The sequence below is a fragment of the Electrona antarctica genome (genome assembly GCF_951216825.1).
Source record: "Electrona antarctica genome assembly, chromosome: 3".
Classification (NCBI taxonomy): domain Eukaryota; kingdom Metazoa; phylum Chordata; class Actinopteri; order Myctophiformes; family Myctophidae; genus Electrona; species Electrona antarctica.
The window spans coordinates 8,049,319-8,064,741 of NC_136808.1; the positions used below are offsets into that span (position 1 = coordinate 8,049,319).

The window sequence follows — 15,423 nt, forward strand, 5'->3', positions numbered from 1 at the left end:
AGAATAAGTATGGCTGAGAATTGCTAGACAGACAGAGAGAAAAGGTCATATAACCCATTTACGTAGGCCTGACGTCGAAATTAAAAAAAAAGTCTCCTGAAAGAATATATATTCAAAGATTTGTGCCGCATTTTCACGATTTAAAAGAAAATAGCAGACCTACAAGCTCGTAGCGCGCCACTCGGTGGCGCGCTATGAGCTTGTAGATCTGCTATTTTTCAATAGCTAAAGTATAAAGTATATATGTCTAAAGTATATACATCATGTGTGATGTAAAGAGCTAGTGAAAGGTGGTAAACCAACTTTATTAACTGCTGTTGTGGAAATTGTCTGCATCGTTTCAGTTGTCCTGCTGTTGCTCCCACACAGCGACTCTTGGAAAAAAATACTTCTCGGTTGACGTTCAACAAGATTAAAGAGATAAAAAGGTAATTCGTTTCTTCTTCTTGCCCCTGTTTTGCAAACATCACGTTCTGCGACAGATAAAGTTGCAGCGAAAGCCCTGGGACATTTCGCTTCGGTACACACAATGGCCCTCTTTGTTTGGCCCTCTCTCATACACTGTAAAATTCAGAGTGTTCAATTATTTCCACACTCTTTGTGTCGTTAAATTAACACTTAATAACATGACCCAAAGTATATTAAACAAAGGATCAATACAGGACCAACCAGCCAAGTTGTATTTTAATTATTTCTGCAGTTTACAGTACATATAGACCATGCCCCCTGGGTGCAAAACATCTGACAGCTCCGTTGAACAGAGGACTCCACAGTCAGAGTCACTCAGATATACACCCGCACACATGTCACAGTGTCACCAGACCGTCTCCGTCATCAGACGGTCTGTGATTTGTCTCACTTCTACAGTTAGGTGATCGGAGAGAGAGGACGCCGCTACTGTACTGTAGCGCCGGCAACGCAATATGTGTCGTTTCAGTGGCTTACCCTGTGGGTATTAATTTATTCTTCACGAGACTGTAGCTGCTGAGAGACACAGAGTAGAGGAGACGCGTCACGGACAGACGTTAAGACAGGCAGAACTCGGCGACATAAACTAAGAGATCCTTCTGGTTGGGGGGATTTCATATCCCATGTCAGCAGAGCTGAGGTACTATTAGCTGTGATTGCAGAGGTGTGTGTATGTATGTGCGGGGGTCTTAAACACCATCTCTAGCACAATTACTTGTTGTTTCTTAAAAAAAAAAAAAAAAATGTCACAGAACATGGCACGGAGCCCAGGACTGCTGCTGTGGCTGTCGGCGGTGGCCGTGGGCACTGTGGGACATTCCACAGGAGCCACAGTAGAGGATCTACTGCTGGTGAGTGGAGCTATAATTCATCTTCGGCATGACTGGATTTACCAGTAGGTTTTCACAGCAGCAGCCTATAGTTTGTTAGATCATCGGTTGCCAGGCTGTTTCAGTCTGAATGAGTCTATACAGAAATAAGTAAGTAACTCTGTTCTGTAAATGATTATCTTTTTGTTATTTTTATTTTTTTTAAAGCCGACCTATAGAGCATTTTTTTAGGTTTTCTTTTATGACATAAAAAAAACATATTTTTTAAATAGAAACATGGTTTTACCAGATAACCATTAACAGAACAGACAAACTATAAGTGAGACAAACTAATGCCGTAAACATTTATAATACAGACCTACAGTTATATTTTGAATGAGCAAAATTGAATTGTACAGACATAAATCAGTAGCAAAACTGTCAAAATGCTATTAAATCTGAACCGTTCTCTGACTTGACAACAGACGGTGGACTTGACGAACAAGAACCTATTTGCCATCCCATCCAATTACGGACAGAACATCACTACAATGGACCTGAGGAACAACTCCATCGAGTTGTCAGCGGTGGACCGCTCAGCGTTGGCCAACTACAGCAGCCTGGCAGAGCTTCACTTGGATAATAATCTCATTAAAACGCTACCTGGGGAATTCTTCTCCGTACTGCCACGGCTCAAAGTGCTCAGCCTTTCCAGCAACAACATCAGCAGGTAAGGCTCTTCACCCCCCCCCCCCCACTGACACATTACACATCACTGTATGTTCTATATAGTGATGCATCGAATATTCGGCCGCAGAACATATTCGGCAGACAATGTCTAAAAATGCATTTTCGGCCTATTCGGTTTCGGCCCGAATAGGCAGAAAATATATCACCGAATAGTGTATGCAATTAATGCATTCAAAAGAGCTGAATAAATGTTTTATGGACCCATAATAGTGATTATTATTTAAGTTAGTTTAATAGAATTTTGTTAACTTCAATCAAATCGCTTTTAAAACAGACACAAATGGTATGAAATAAATCGATATCCTAAGTTATAGTGATAATGTGTCAGCCGCATTCGTGACGTGAATGTCCTATGTTGTCGTTTTTTTTGTATATACTAGATTAGGGACTAATTAAACTTGATAAGGGACATTTGGATTGTAATCTGTCAATCAAACTAACTAACTAACTAACCCTTAATGGAGCATTTTATTTTAAATTAGTTGATATGTGTTATGTTGGATAACTTACTGTTGACGTGAGTAAACTATGAAATCAAGTTGATGTTCTCCATAAGAACAATAAAATAAAAAATTAAATACAGACAGACAGACAATATAATAGTCTGTAAATATTTTCAGATAGGATATTCAGAAAGACCCTACTGTATTTTGTAATGCATTAACAGACACTTTGGCAGGTAACAAGGCATCTAAGTTAATTTTGAGGCAGTGTTAGTAGCATGGTGTAGAGTTAGTTACTGTATCTTTTACAGAGACTATCCATTAATCCATTCTTGTCTTATTTTTGAAAAATCGTGAAAATGTGGCGCAAATCTTTGAATATATAATTATTTCAGAGCGAACGCTTCTGGGGGGTCCCTGGAACAATATATTTTGAGATGGGGGTCGGAGGCCAATTACATATCATTTTTGGGGGTCCTTGAGATGAAATATTGAGCACCACCGATATAGAAACATTGGTATTTCAGAAAACTGTCAGGATTTAGAAGACATCTTGTAGAATCGAGCTCAGGTCTAAATGGGTTTAATAATACTATACTGTATTGGTCTGTTAGGGTGGATCCCAAAGCGTTCTCTGGCCTTGATGAGCTGACAGAACTGGACCTCTCCCACAACCCAATGACGTCTCTGCCTACAGATGTGTTCAGGGGCCTCACCAACCTGGAGGTATTTACAGATGTGTTCAGGGGCCGCAATGTACAGTAGTTGTTCATTCTGTCATAAGAAAACAATACACTGTGACATCTCTCAAGTGTAAAACCCATTATCTCTATGTCTCTATCTCTATTATTTTAACCCATTTTGACCTGACGTAAAAAATAATAAAAAAAAAGTCTTCTGAAAGAAGATTTGCCGCATTTTTACGATTTTTCAAAAATAGCAGACCTACAGACCTGTAGATCTGCTATTGTTCAATAGCTAAAGTATAGCATAATGCTTAGTTAAAACACCAAAAGGGGTTCCCGTCCAGAATGGGTTAAATGTGAAAGAATAAATACAAAATGAGTTACTGTATACCTACTGTATACCTACACACTGTTGATTACAGATAAGCACCTTGATCTTATTAATACTTCACCTTAAGTATTATAGTTAAACTTATGACTTGTTTATGACTTGTTGTGACATAACAAGGCATTATAAAGGCTTATAAAAAACTCACAATAACATGATGAAATTTAAAATGTTTGAGAAACACTGTTGTATTGTATCAGGCAAATTGCAACTCGTGGCTGTGGTTAGCATGTTTTCCCGTTCTACCAGACACTTTGGCAGGTCTGTCCAACTAGCCATTATTTGGACCTTATATTTCATTCTGAACAGCTGACTAGTACATCACTTCACACACGACTTCAGCCTGCATTGAATTGCACTGAATTGAATGGGACTATGGGGTGTTTCGCTTATTTCCATCGCTCAAAAATCTATTTATTTTGATCCTCTCTTCATAATGTAAATAGTATCCCAAGCGGCATACTTTACTACTTATTTCGATGGAAATAAGCAAATTAGCACAAAAACCCAACCCCCATTGAGGGCTTATGGTAGGGGAAATAGCCAATAATGCACTTTTGCACAAAATAACACCTGGACCTCTTTGGTGGGGACGTAACAACTACAAATAAAAGGTAAGAAAACCATCTAGTATGGAATTCTCCTTTAACCCCTCTGGTAATATGACAGGTAGCTGACCGGTAACTAACCAATCAATGCAAGCAAAGCGAATGATATTCGCTGTGGAACATGCATCAAACATGGAACGAAACATTTTGAGATGGGGGTTGGCGGCCAAATACATATCATTTTGGGGTTCCTTGACACGAAAAGGTTTGAGAACCTGCACTGATGTATAGTAACATTCGTTTTTTTAAGAAATTAGAAGGATTTGTAGAATCGTTCTCAGGTCTTACTGGGTCAAATGAGGTCAAATTAACCATCTCCTTCTGCTGTAAAAAAAAGGAGGCCTTTTTCTGTTAAAATAAATAACAATAATCAGACTGGCTGGGGAAAAAATAGAGACAGCGACAGATCGATTTTGGCATCCTTTGTAACTGTAGCATACTGACGTTGTTTCTTGTCCTGTTGGCTGATTAAAATGGTTCTGTTTCTCTGAGGTGCTGAGTCTGAGAGCCAATAGTCTGGAGGCTCTGGACAATAGAACCTTTGTGGATCTGAAGCGGCTGAGATCAGTGGACCTACAGGAGAACCCATGGAACTGTTCCTGCCAACCACTGCAACCCCTCAACAGGCTCATTACCTTACAAGTCCAAATAGGTAGGATTACTATTTAACAATTTCACTGAATGATGTATGAAAGGTGCTATACAAATAAAGTTTATTATTATTATTATTATTATTATTATCATCATCTATAAATGCACCAAAGTCTCTGTATGTCTGTGTGTACGTCTGTAATAAATGGTGCATTTATATAGCGTCTTTATCCAAGGCGCTTTACATAGATTGTGCATTACATTCACCCATTCACACACACATTCATACACCGATTGCGGCGGAAGTCATGCAAGGTACCAACCAGCACATCGGGAGCAAATTGGGGTTCAGTGTCTTGCCCAAGGACACTTCGACATGTACTGTAGACAGGAGGAGCCGGGATTCGAACCGCCGACCCATGGATCATTGGACGACCTGCTCTACCTCCTGAGCCACAGTCGCCCCGTAATGCATGTAACTTGAGAACCGTTCGCCCCACCGGGTGGATCTCCAACATCCATCGTTACTGACTCAGTGCTCTACAGGCGGGCACCTGTCTAGTTTAAGACAAATTACAAAAAGAAAGTCACCCACTTCTTATCCTGTGTGTGTGTGTGTGTGTGTGTGTGTGTGTGTGTGTGTGTGTGTGTGTGTGTGTGTGTGTGTGTGTGTGTGTGTGTGTGTGTGTGTGTGTTTTACCTGCAGCTGGTCCCCGTGCACTGTGTGCTTCCCCAGGAGACGACAGGGCCGCTCGAACTATCCTACAGGCATCAGCCGAATGTATAAACCCAGAACCCATAGTAGTGCCACCGGCGCAAACAACACCAACTCCAACACTACCCTCCACAACTACAGGAGTTCCACCACCAACCAGCTCTGCAAGTACAGCGACGCCCACCTCCCCAAACCAGCCCACCACACAGTCAGCCACAGCAGCGATGATGACCCACAGTACCAGCGCGTCTAACAAAGGTAAGATGGCTTACTTACGGAGAAGACCCGTTTCAGCCCTCTCAGGAGTGTTAAGGGAGACTTTTTTGCATATATGTGAAGGTTATTTTATTCTAGTTTTAGTCTACTAAATATCATACAATTTTAGTCGACTAAATCCACAATTTATTAACAGTGTATTTTGGCAGGCCTTGGTGGCATCTTAATGGCACTTAATTTTGCACTTGGTTGCATGCTGAAAATAGCCGATCTACAAGCGATCTACACGTGACGCAACGTGCCGATGTGAGCTTGTAGATCTGCTATTTTCAGAACACAACACACGAGCGCAACCAAACCATAAAATGACTTGTCTTTTAGTTCTACTGGATCTCTTCCCCACTTGTCCCTGCTCCCTACCTAACATTTTAGTCTAGCTTATATTTATTGTCTTAGTATTAGTCATCATAGCTTAGTTTTTATTTAGTTTTTGAGGGGCGCCAGCCTTTCCTACAGTATATACAGGTTTAATGTTTGTGTTTAGGTCAATGTTTGTTTTAAAACCCATTTTGGGGAACCCCTTTTGGTGTTTTAAACATTATGTTGTAATTTAGCTATTGAAAAATAGCAGATCTACAAGCTCATAGCACGCCTGCGAGTGGCGCGCTACGAGCTTGTATGTCTGCTATTTTTGAAAAATCGTGAAAATATTTATTTCAGGATTTAGAAGATTTTTTTTTTAATTTTGAGGTCAGGCCTAAATGGGTTAAAACGCCATTGACAATGAAGAGAAATGAATGTTTGTTTAGTCGCCAACATTAAATCCCATTAACAATAAATATAATTTAATGTTTGTTTTGACACCGTTTGTTTTACATCATCATTGCATCACCAAGCTATACCGAATTCCCTCCTCGATGTTGTAAGATGATAAGAGCGCCCCTCACAAGAGCTCCCCTCAGTGGAAAAAAGGTTGTCAAACAATATTTGTCATAGTTTTAGTAGACAAAATGAACACTGCTAGTACTGCTACAGGACAGTACAGTACTATACAGTACTAGCTGCTAGTACTGTACTAGCTGCTAGTACTACAGTGTGGAGTACTTCTACCACACTCATTGGGTGCCCTTCTCCTGGGGGTGTCCGATGGGGGGGGGGGGTGCGATGCGATGCGAAAATGCAATGGTCCGACATGCGCTGCTCCCGTGCTTGCGGTTATGGTTAGGTTAGGGATTGAGGTTTCGGATCAATAATATGTCGGAACTAAACCGAGCAATTTTGCCTATAAATCTTCTCCACTCCTGACTCCAGGGTTTTAAACCAGTGACCTTCTCATCACAAGCCCTCCATAATGCTTAATTCCAGTCACAAGGGCAGGTCACTTCCCTTCGGGCTACTGCTGACTAAATTGTTGGCAAACAATGTATTTCATCTAATCTAATAAACACAATAGGAGTTTATTGCAGTGAACCAAACATCGCCATGACAGAGCACAGCATGTGATTGGTCATGCCAGAGATTTGGCTGCCGTTTCTTCTGACAGAAAGCAATGGTTATTATTATTATTATTATTATTATTATTATTATTATATAATGGCTATGGTGAGCTCACACGGGTGCAGTACTTAGTTTAGACAGTTTTTGGTTTAGACTAGTCATTGGTTATAGACCAGTCGTTAGTCCTACAACTACAACCTATCTCAAACCCTCCCCCTAAGGGGTGCATACTTAGTTTAGACTAGTCATTGGTTATAGACATGGGTTAAGGTTAGGTTTAGGTGTGCTGCCCCGTGGGAGGTTAGGTAGACAGTTTTTGGTTTAGACTAGTCATTTGGTTAGACCAGTCATTAGTCCTACAACTACAACCTATCTCAAACCCTCCCCCTAAGGGGTGCATACTTAGTTTAAACTAGTCATTGGTTAGACATGGGTTAAGGTTAGGTTTAGGTGTGCTGCCCCGTGGGAGGTTAGGTTTAGAGTGAGGGTTTGAGATAGGTTGTAGTTGTAGGACTAATGTCTGACTGGTCTAACCAAATGACTAGTCTAAACCAAAAACTGTCTACCTAACCTCCCACGGGGCAGCACACCTAAACCTAACCTTAACCCATGTCTAACCAATGACTAGTCTAAACTAAGTATGCACCGCGCTCACACTGCTGTTGCTGATGGTTATTATGGCTAATGGCTTTGGTGAGCTCACACTGCTGCTGCTGAGATGGAGTGCTGTGTTATTTTTTACTTTTTTTTGTTTCCTATGTGTCTATGGAGTTAACATTACTCTAAATAGACCCCCAGGTGTGGTTATATTCAATTTAGAAGACATTTGTTAACCTTCAGAGGAGGGTTATTTTAACTCATTTTGGGCGGGAACCCCTTTTGGTGTTTTAAGCATTATGTTATGCTTTAGCTATTGAAAAATAGCAGATCTACAAGCTCATAGCGCGCCACTCGGTGGCTTGTAGGTCTGCTATTTTTGAAAAATCGTGAAAATATGGCGCAAATCTTTGAATATATATTCTTTCAGAGTGAACATTTTTAACTCAAATCTTTGCTTCTGGGGGCGTCCCTGGAACGACATATCATTTTTGGGGTTCTTGACATGAAATATTGAGCACCACTGATATAGAAACATGGGGTTTTTCAGAAAAAAATCAGGCCTAAATGGGTTAAACTCTCCCCCTCCTCCCCTCAGCAGTCGGCTCCGATAGCGGCAGCGCCAGCATCCCGCTTCTGGGCAACACCTGGAAGTTACTGGTGGGCGTCCTCGCCATCACCGTGGTCACCTCCACCGTCATCATCTGTGCCATCAAGTCGCCGTCCTGGTACAAGCTCCTCTTCAACTACCGGCACCAGCGGCTACGAGAGGACGACGAGCCGCACATCTTCACCACGACGGCCGGGCGCTACTCCAACTACAGCCTGGACACGCAGCAGACGGAGGCGTCCGCCTACGAGCTGGAGGTCAGCAGTCAGCACGGCGACGAGGAGGAAGACGAAGACGGCTATATCGAGGACCGCTACATCGACACGGCCGACTACAACAGAGCAGGTGGCGGGAAGTATAGCAGCGCGTCCACGGCTGAGGACATATTATCGTGAGCCGACAAACCAAAAGAAAGATTGTTTTTTTTAACATCGTCAGAGCGACGATGTTTATAGATTTTTATGACCGGATCATATTTATTTTTTCTAAGAGATGCTCCGTTTAAGTTCAACTGACCGATGACAGAGAATGTCAAAGTGAGGAGAAACGTATTCATTTTTGTCCCGTCTTTCCCAATTCCCATCCATAGAAGCTAATAAACCCAAAACACTACAATTATAATCATTATCACATGGTGGACAATTAGATTATTGGGGGGGGGCTATAGGTTATAAATGGTAAATGGTGCATTTATATAGCGCCTTTATCCAAGGCGCTTTACATAGATTGTGCATTACATTCACCCATTCACACACACACACACATTCATACACCGATGGTGGCGGAAACCATGCAAGGCACCAACCAGCACATCGGGAGCAATTAGGGGTTCAGTGTCTTGCTCAAGGACACTTCAACACTAACTCTGGGGGAGCCCACAGGGTTCGAACTGGCAACCTTGCGATTACCATCCAGCCACTCTACCCCAGAGCAAGACTTCTGAATGATGATTGAAGTCAAAATTGTCTGGCACAGTATAGATAACAGACTTTTTAAAGCAAATTTAAAATCTAAAAAAAGCATCTGGAGGGCCCTCAGGGTGGTACATGCATGCGGTCAAACACCTGTCCACCACTGCAGACTAGTCTAGGGGTTTGAATCGCTCGCCTGCATCTGGTTCGGCTGAGCGTCAATTATTGGGTGTGTTCAAGGGAGGGAATCCGGCTGTTGCTGAATGTACTCCAACGGGCCTGTCAGTATGGGGCTGTAAGATGGAGGTCCTCCCGGTGGAGGCTCCTCACTTGGCAGGCGAGCCAGTACAGTACAACTAGTGGTGGCAAAACAGAACTATGTGGGGAGGAATTAATTGCCGACTAAATTGGAGAGAAAAGGGGCTAAAAATAACTGGCTACTCTAAATTTAGAAAAAATAAAAAAGGAGGAAAACAATCTACCAGCATCGTGGATTTCTTTTTTCCACATACTTTCCTCTAAAACGTATATCTTGACCATTGATTAACATCACAAGCGTCAGAGAGGCACAGGCTCAGTCTTGCAGTTAAAGGGATAGTTCAGAATTTTTTAACTTACGTTGTATGAAATACTTGCCATTAATATAGTGGTTCCAACTGTATTAATTGATTGCCCGAGTCCCGTGGTGGGAGTTCTGCTCTGGTTTTGCTGAAATATTAAGTAGTTCCGGTCATTTTGTGGGGGGCACTGGGGCCACGCATTAAAAGTTCACAAAACTAGCGTCATTTGTATTGTTGACCTATTTCTACCATACAGTGCAACTTTTGTTCATTTTTGACCCCTCTAATCACACGGAACTATGTTTTTTGTCTCCATATCACTACGCCCAAAAAATAGTTCCATGTGATAGAGGGGTCAAAGTTGAGCAAAAGTTGCGCTAATATTTTAGAAATAGGTCAACAATACAAATTATGCTAGTTTTTTTTAATAATTTAATTTTAATGTGTGGCCCCTGTGCCCCCCACAAAATGAACGGAACTACTTAATATTCGCCATAATCAGAGCAGAACTCCCACCACGGGAGTCAGGGAATCAATTAATACAGCTGCAACCACTATATTAATGGCAAGTATTTCATACAACTTAAGTTCGAAAATTGTGAACTATCCCTTTAAGTTGAGGTTACTGTAACAACAACAACCTCACAGTCACAACTGTGTAATCATCTGAACATGTTATGTCATGTACTGTATATCTGCTGACCTATGCAGCCAGCTTTACAGTATATGTGCACAAAACTGTGCGCCTGGCGGCTCCTGTGACTCAGGCGTTTGCACAGTGTTTGTCGGGCGTTTCAAAACACAAGACAAAGACTCTTTTGACCGCTGTATCTTGTTTGGCCTGCTGACTTCAAAATCACTGGCCTCAAGCCAACATATCAAAGTCACACTTGGAATCTTCATGTCTTGTGGTAAACACTCAACAGACTCCAAACAGCTGCTGACAAAGCAACATAAAATTACATGGGTGAAGGGGCACCCTGGCCAAGACCTACGCTGAAAAGAATATCAGCGGAAGTGGCGGAAGTGTTGCGTGTAAGATAACTACGTCACGCGGTGCGGCTGTGTTTACTAGTCCCCACCCAATGATCATTTCAGCGGGAATACATTTTCGGGAACACAACGCTGCGATTGGTCAAAAAACGTTAACTTCCGGGGGGGGTTACACGGCGGAAGTGCCGCCTTTCGATAGCTTCTCTGCCTTAGGTTGTGACCAGGCTCTTCTTTTTCGCAGTTAAGTGAGCCTGGGACCGAGGCTAGTGAAGGGGTGGGATGGTTCTTTGCAAGAAAGAGGTTACAGGTTGATGTTACACATCACCAATGCTTACAGAATGCAGGAATGCAGGGTATATATCCTTGAGTCAGACAGAAACGGCTGATAACGGCATGACTCCCATGTGGATCACAGACTTCGCCACTGTATGACGACGGTCATTATTGATGGATCTATGATGTACTAGAGATTCGGGCCGACGCAGCCCTCACCCCTCACACCTACGTTGTACCGCTGATCCGTCAGATATGCACATTATATGTGACCACCAGATTTGACTGAGAGCCTGCCATCGTGCAAATTCCAGCTTTTCACCAGAGGAGAAAAACCTTTTTTTTTTAAATGAGTTACCGTAATAGCACAGGCAGACTGAAATAAGTGTCAGAGCTGAAATCGACATGTAAATATGAAATAAATGCTTAAACATGTAGCTAGGTGTAATGATAGAGACCACAGAAGTGAACCTTTCAAGCCTGTTTTCTCAACTCTGTTTTCTGCAAGACATCACTCTATAAGCCATATCTCCAGAACTGGTGGGTCAAACTGAACAACCAATATGTCAATTTGAAGCTATGATTAGACAACACCCAGCGGTTTGCAGGATAAATCATGGAAAAGATAAAAACATACTGACAAAGCCCTTTCCAGGCAGCTCGCATCCTGCAGAGCCACGCCATAAGAACAAAGTGCCTCTAATAAAAATGAGCCAACCTGCTGCCATGATGCTGGTGCACAGACTGCACACACAGTCCATTTCTGAGGGTTTCTAGAGAAAACACACCTGTTGCACATTCAGGATTTGAAATTACACCAGAGAACTTGCCAAATAACTATAATGAACTTTGATGGCTTTGTCATTCAGCCAGATACTCTTACAATATCATGCTTGTTGCAATCATACAGTATGTCAGAATGATTCGTGAGCAGCAGTGAAAATGTTTTATTTAGCACCCTGGAATCCAGTCAGAACTTTAAATTGACCGTTTCCAGGGTTGCCAGCTTAATTTTGTAGTTTTCATTTCACTTTGTGTATTAAATAATGGAACTGTACTGTACCACTAACTGGACATGCAGCAACATCTAACATCATGCGTAATGACAGGCTACAGAAAGGAACATGCTTATCTGCTATTCACAGCAAATCTGACAAAATGGGTTTGGTGCTATTTTTCTGCGTGCATAAATCAAAAGATCGTTTGCTATGAATGTCAACGAACTGTAACCATTTGAGCACTGATGATGGTTGTATTTGTAGCCAATTCATTCAACAAGGCTTCAGACTGACTTGATATGAACTGAATTATAGTGAAATTAAATGAATACAGCACAGAATCAATCTTGGCTAAATTAAATCATTAAAGAGCTGCCAAATGTTAAATGCCAAGTGTTAAATGACATTCCCATATCCAGAAGCTGATAGTGTGTGGGGTGGAGGGGATGCTCGACCTTTTTGTATTTTTTTGTGTTTTTTGCGGTCTTTTGCAGTCTTTCGTGGTTTTTTGCCTTTTTTTAGCCTATCCGCGGCCACTTACTAAAACTGTGGGGACTGGTCATGATTGTTGGGGGTGCCCCCCCCCCACACACACACACACACACACACACACAATCATGCATATAGGGGAAACACTGGCATGACATGTGTTGCTTTACAGCGCTTATTAGGGGTCTATTTTTTTACACTTTCAGAGTTGAATTTACATTTGAGATATTGCTGTGTATTTTTTGCAGTGGAGCCTCTCACCCTGGCAAGATGATGCCCAAGCAATACAACGCAGTCCAAAGACAACACAACATGGGTACTTACTCTCGTCTCTCTGTAAATATGACATCGATGCTCCCTGCCTCTCTGTCATTCTGGGCTTTCAGCTGCAAAAATGCACAATGATTGGAGAGGAGGATATGTTTATATTTTTTGTGAAATAATGAATGAACTTCAAAATAAAAAGATTGAATCGGTAACATTGGTTGTCGTCTACATATTCCACGGAGGCAGCCACATATGCATATGCAGGGCATATAATCACACATCTACAACAAGCTTGTAGTGTTGCAATGACACAAATAAGACGCGCGAACGCGGGAAGCGAACGCAGCTCGTAAATTGCAATAACAACAATTAGAATAAATTACGTACTTTAAGGGTTTTTTTTAAGTTCTTTTTTTTTAACATTTGTATTAGTTATTTTTTAGTGTGTGTGTGTGTATGTGCGTGTGTTTTTTTTAAAAGTTTTCTTTACGTTTTTTTCTTTAAGTTAAGTTGTGTGTGTGTGTGTGTGTGTGTGTGTGTGTGTTGTGTGTGATACAGCTGCGCCCTCTGGTGGCGGGCCTTGGTGTTACAGCGTGACACACACACACAGACAGACAGACAGACAGTTTAGGCCAGCTTCTATAGTTAGTGCTCACTGCGTTCGCAAATCACTGCGTTCGCAATCACTGCGTTCGCAACTACACCAAGGGTATGTGACACACCACTACAGCAATGTACAGTATCCCGTGCCCGTAGCACTCGCCCTAGCCGCGACGACCTTACAGGCGTATGCAAAGGCTCAACTTATGCAACTTATACAGCATTTTATGTAGACATAGCACTATTCGTTGCTGTCGGGAGGAAACCTCATAACTCCATTTTTTCCATTGCAAGTTGCTTTACTCTGTCCTCTACCCTGAGCCATGCCTATTTTGCAATGAGCAGAACTCATTCATTTTAATAGTGTGAATGCTTGTACATTGTATTAGTCTTCTGAGTGTGAATGCTTGTACATTGTATTAGTTTTCTGAGTTTCTGAGTTTTTTATGAGTTTTCCTTCCTGTGTACATTGTAATAGTGTTCTGAGTGTGAATGCTTGTTCTCAACATGTTGAACTCATTCATGTGTACATTGTGTTAGTGTTCTGAGTGTGAATGCTTGTTCTCAACATGTTGAACTCATTCATGTGTACATTGTGTTAGTGTTCTGAGTGTGAATGCTTGTACATTGTATTAGTGTTCCGAGTGTGAATGCTTGTACTCACCATGTTGAATTCCTTCAGTACATCCTCCATGTCAGTGTTGGTGTTCAACATGTCCACCAGCTGGTAGATAGATACAACCACAGGAAATACAAGTTGTTACTACAATTAACAAAACCTTTATATTTATTGATAATTATTATTATTTCCTGATTAGTCATCTAATCCTGGGGTTTTGGAATGGTTTCATGTTGCAGACCAAATTAACCATGGGCCTCCATTTCAAATTGTTTTGATAATACCCTGATATGAAAAGATGCTTTTTCGTTTAAATGCAACTGTCTGAATGACATAATATTAATAATTGTTCATGAGAAACAGCGTCAGAGTGGTACCATTGAAACATGTATTATAATTTTGTGTCTTTTGAGTAAATCCCACAAAAGTTCAATATCACCTGTTCTGGGTCACGTATAAGTTTAAACAGCAAAATGTTCCAAGCACTCGCTGTACTCATGCGAGTCCTGCAAGTCCAGAATTCTACCGTGAACATAGTCTTGCGTCAATTGATGGGTGTTGTTGGACTCTCACGGTACCACATGCCAAAGGCAATTCCTCATATGAATTGACTTATTTGGCAACGAGGCGATTTCCGATTCCAAAATGAAATTTGTAGCCCGTAGCACAGGCTGTGACCGGTGGATGGGTGCAAATCGTTTCTTGGCCCGTGTGAAATTAAGTACCTCACAGATGCTTTAACAATGGATGTCACTGTGCAGTGGTTTACATGGAATAAGGCAAAGATCTCATGACTGGAAATGTAATGATGATGTTTAGGTATGATCATTCTAAACCTGCTCCACATAAAAGCCAACCAGTTGAAGTAATCACATGATTTGCTTTTGTCCGCAGCGTAAACGTCTTTAAATAAATACTTTTTGAAAAGTCTATGAGGAAAATTAACGGGGAATTATTTTCCGGGTCTCTCGAGGGGCGGGACTGCGAGTTTGATCACTTCAAATACTCTTTCCTCTTAAAACAACTAACGGCCGAAAATAGCCGATCTACAAGATCACGACACGCGTATATTCGGTGCGCGCAGCAGCATGCTTTCACAGAAGACACAGTGGCTTCTATGGAATCCAAATGAGTGAAATCAGTCGCGGCGACTGAGACCTTTAACCCATTCTGGACGGGAACCCCTTTTGGTGTTTTAACTATACTATGTTATACTTTAGCTATTGAAAAAAAGCAGATATACAAGCTCATAGCGAGCCACCGAGTGGCGCGCTACGAGCTTGTAGATCTGCTATTTTTGAAAAATCGTGAAAATGCGGCACAAATCTTTGAATA

At 41.6% G+C, this 15,423-nt stretch overlaps 2 protein-coding genes across 2 annotated transcripts in view; one reads left to right on the forward strand and one right to left on the reverse strand.

Moving 5' to 3' along the window:
* The window catches only part of ift74 (intraflagellar transport 74), a 48,674-nt gene that overhangs the window by 28,387 nt on the left and 4,864 nt on the right, over positions 1 to 15,423 (reverse strand). Inside the window, exons 7-8 of the mRNA XM_079496498.1 lie at positions 14,134 to 14,193; positions 12,927 to 12,988 (exon numbers count right to left, since the gene is read on the reverse strand). Coding sequence (XP_079352624.1) covers positions 12,927 to 12,988; positions 14,134 to 14,193 — 122 coding nt within the window. The remainder of the gene's footprint in view (positions 1 to 12,926; positions 12,989 to 14,133; positions 14,194 to 15,423) is intronic.
* On the forward strand, positions 1,224 to 8,773 carry LOC306920558 (leucine-rich repeat-containing protein 19-like; the record flags this gene model as incomplete). Its single annotated transcript, XM_079497371.1, has 6 exons — positions 1,224 to 1,319; positions 1,763 to 2,007; positions 3,085 to 3,226; positions 4,645 to 4,804; positions 5,480 to 5,716; positions 8,367 to 8,773. The coding sequence occupies 6 exons, from the start codon at positions 1,224 to 1,226 to the stop codon at positions 8,771 to 8,773; spliced, it is 1,287 nt and encodes a 428-aa protein (XP_079353497.1).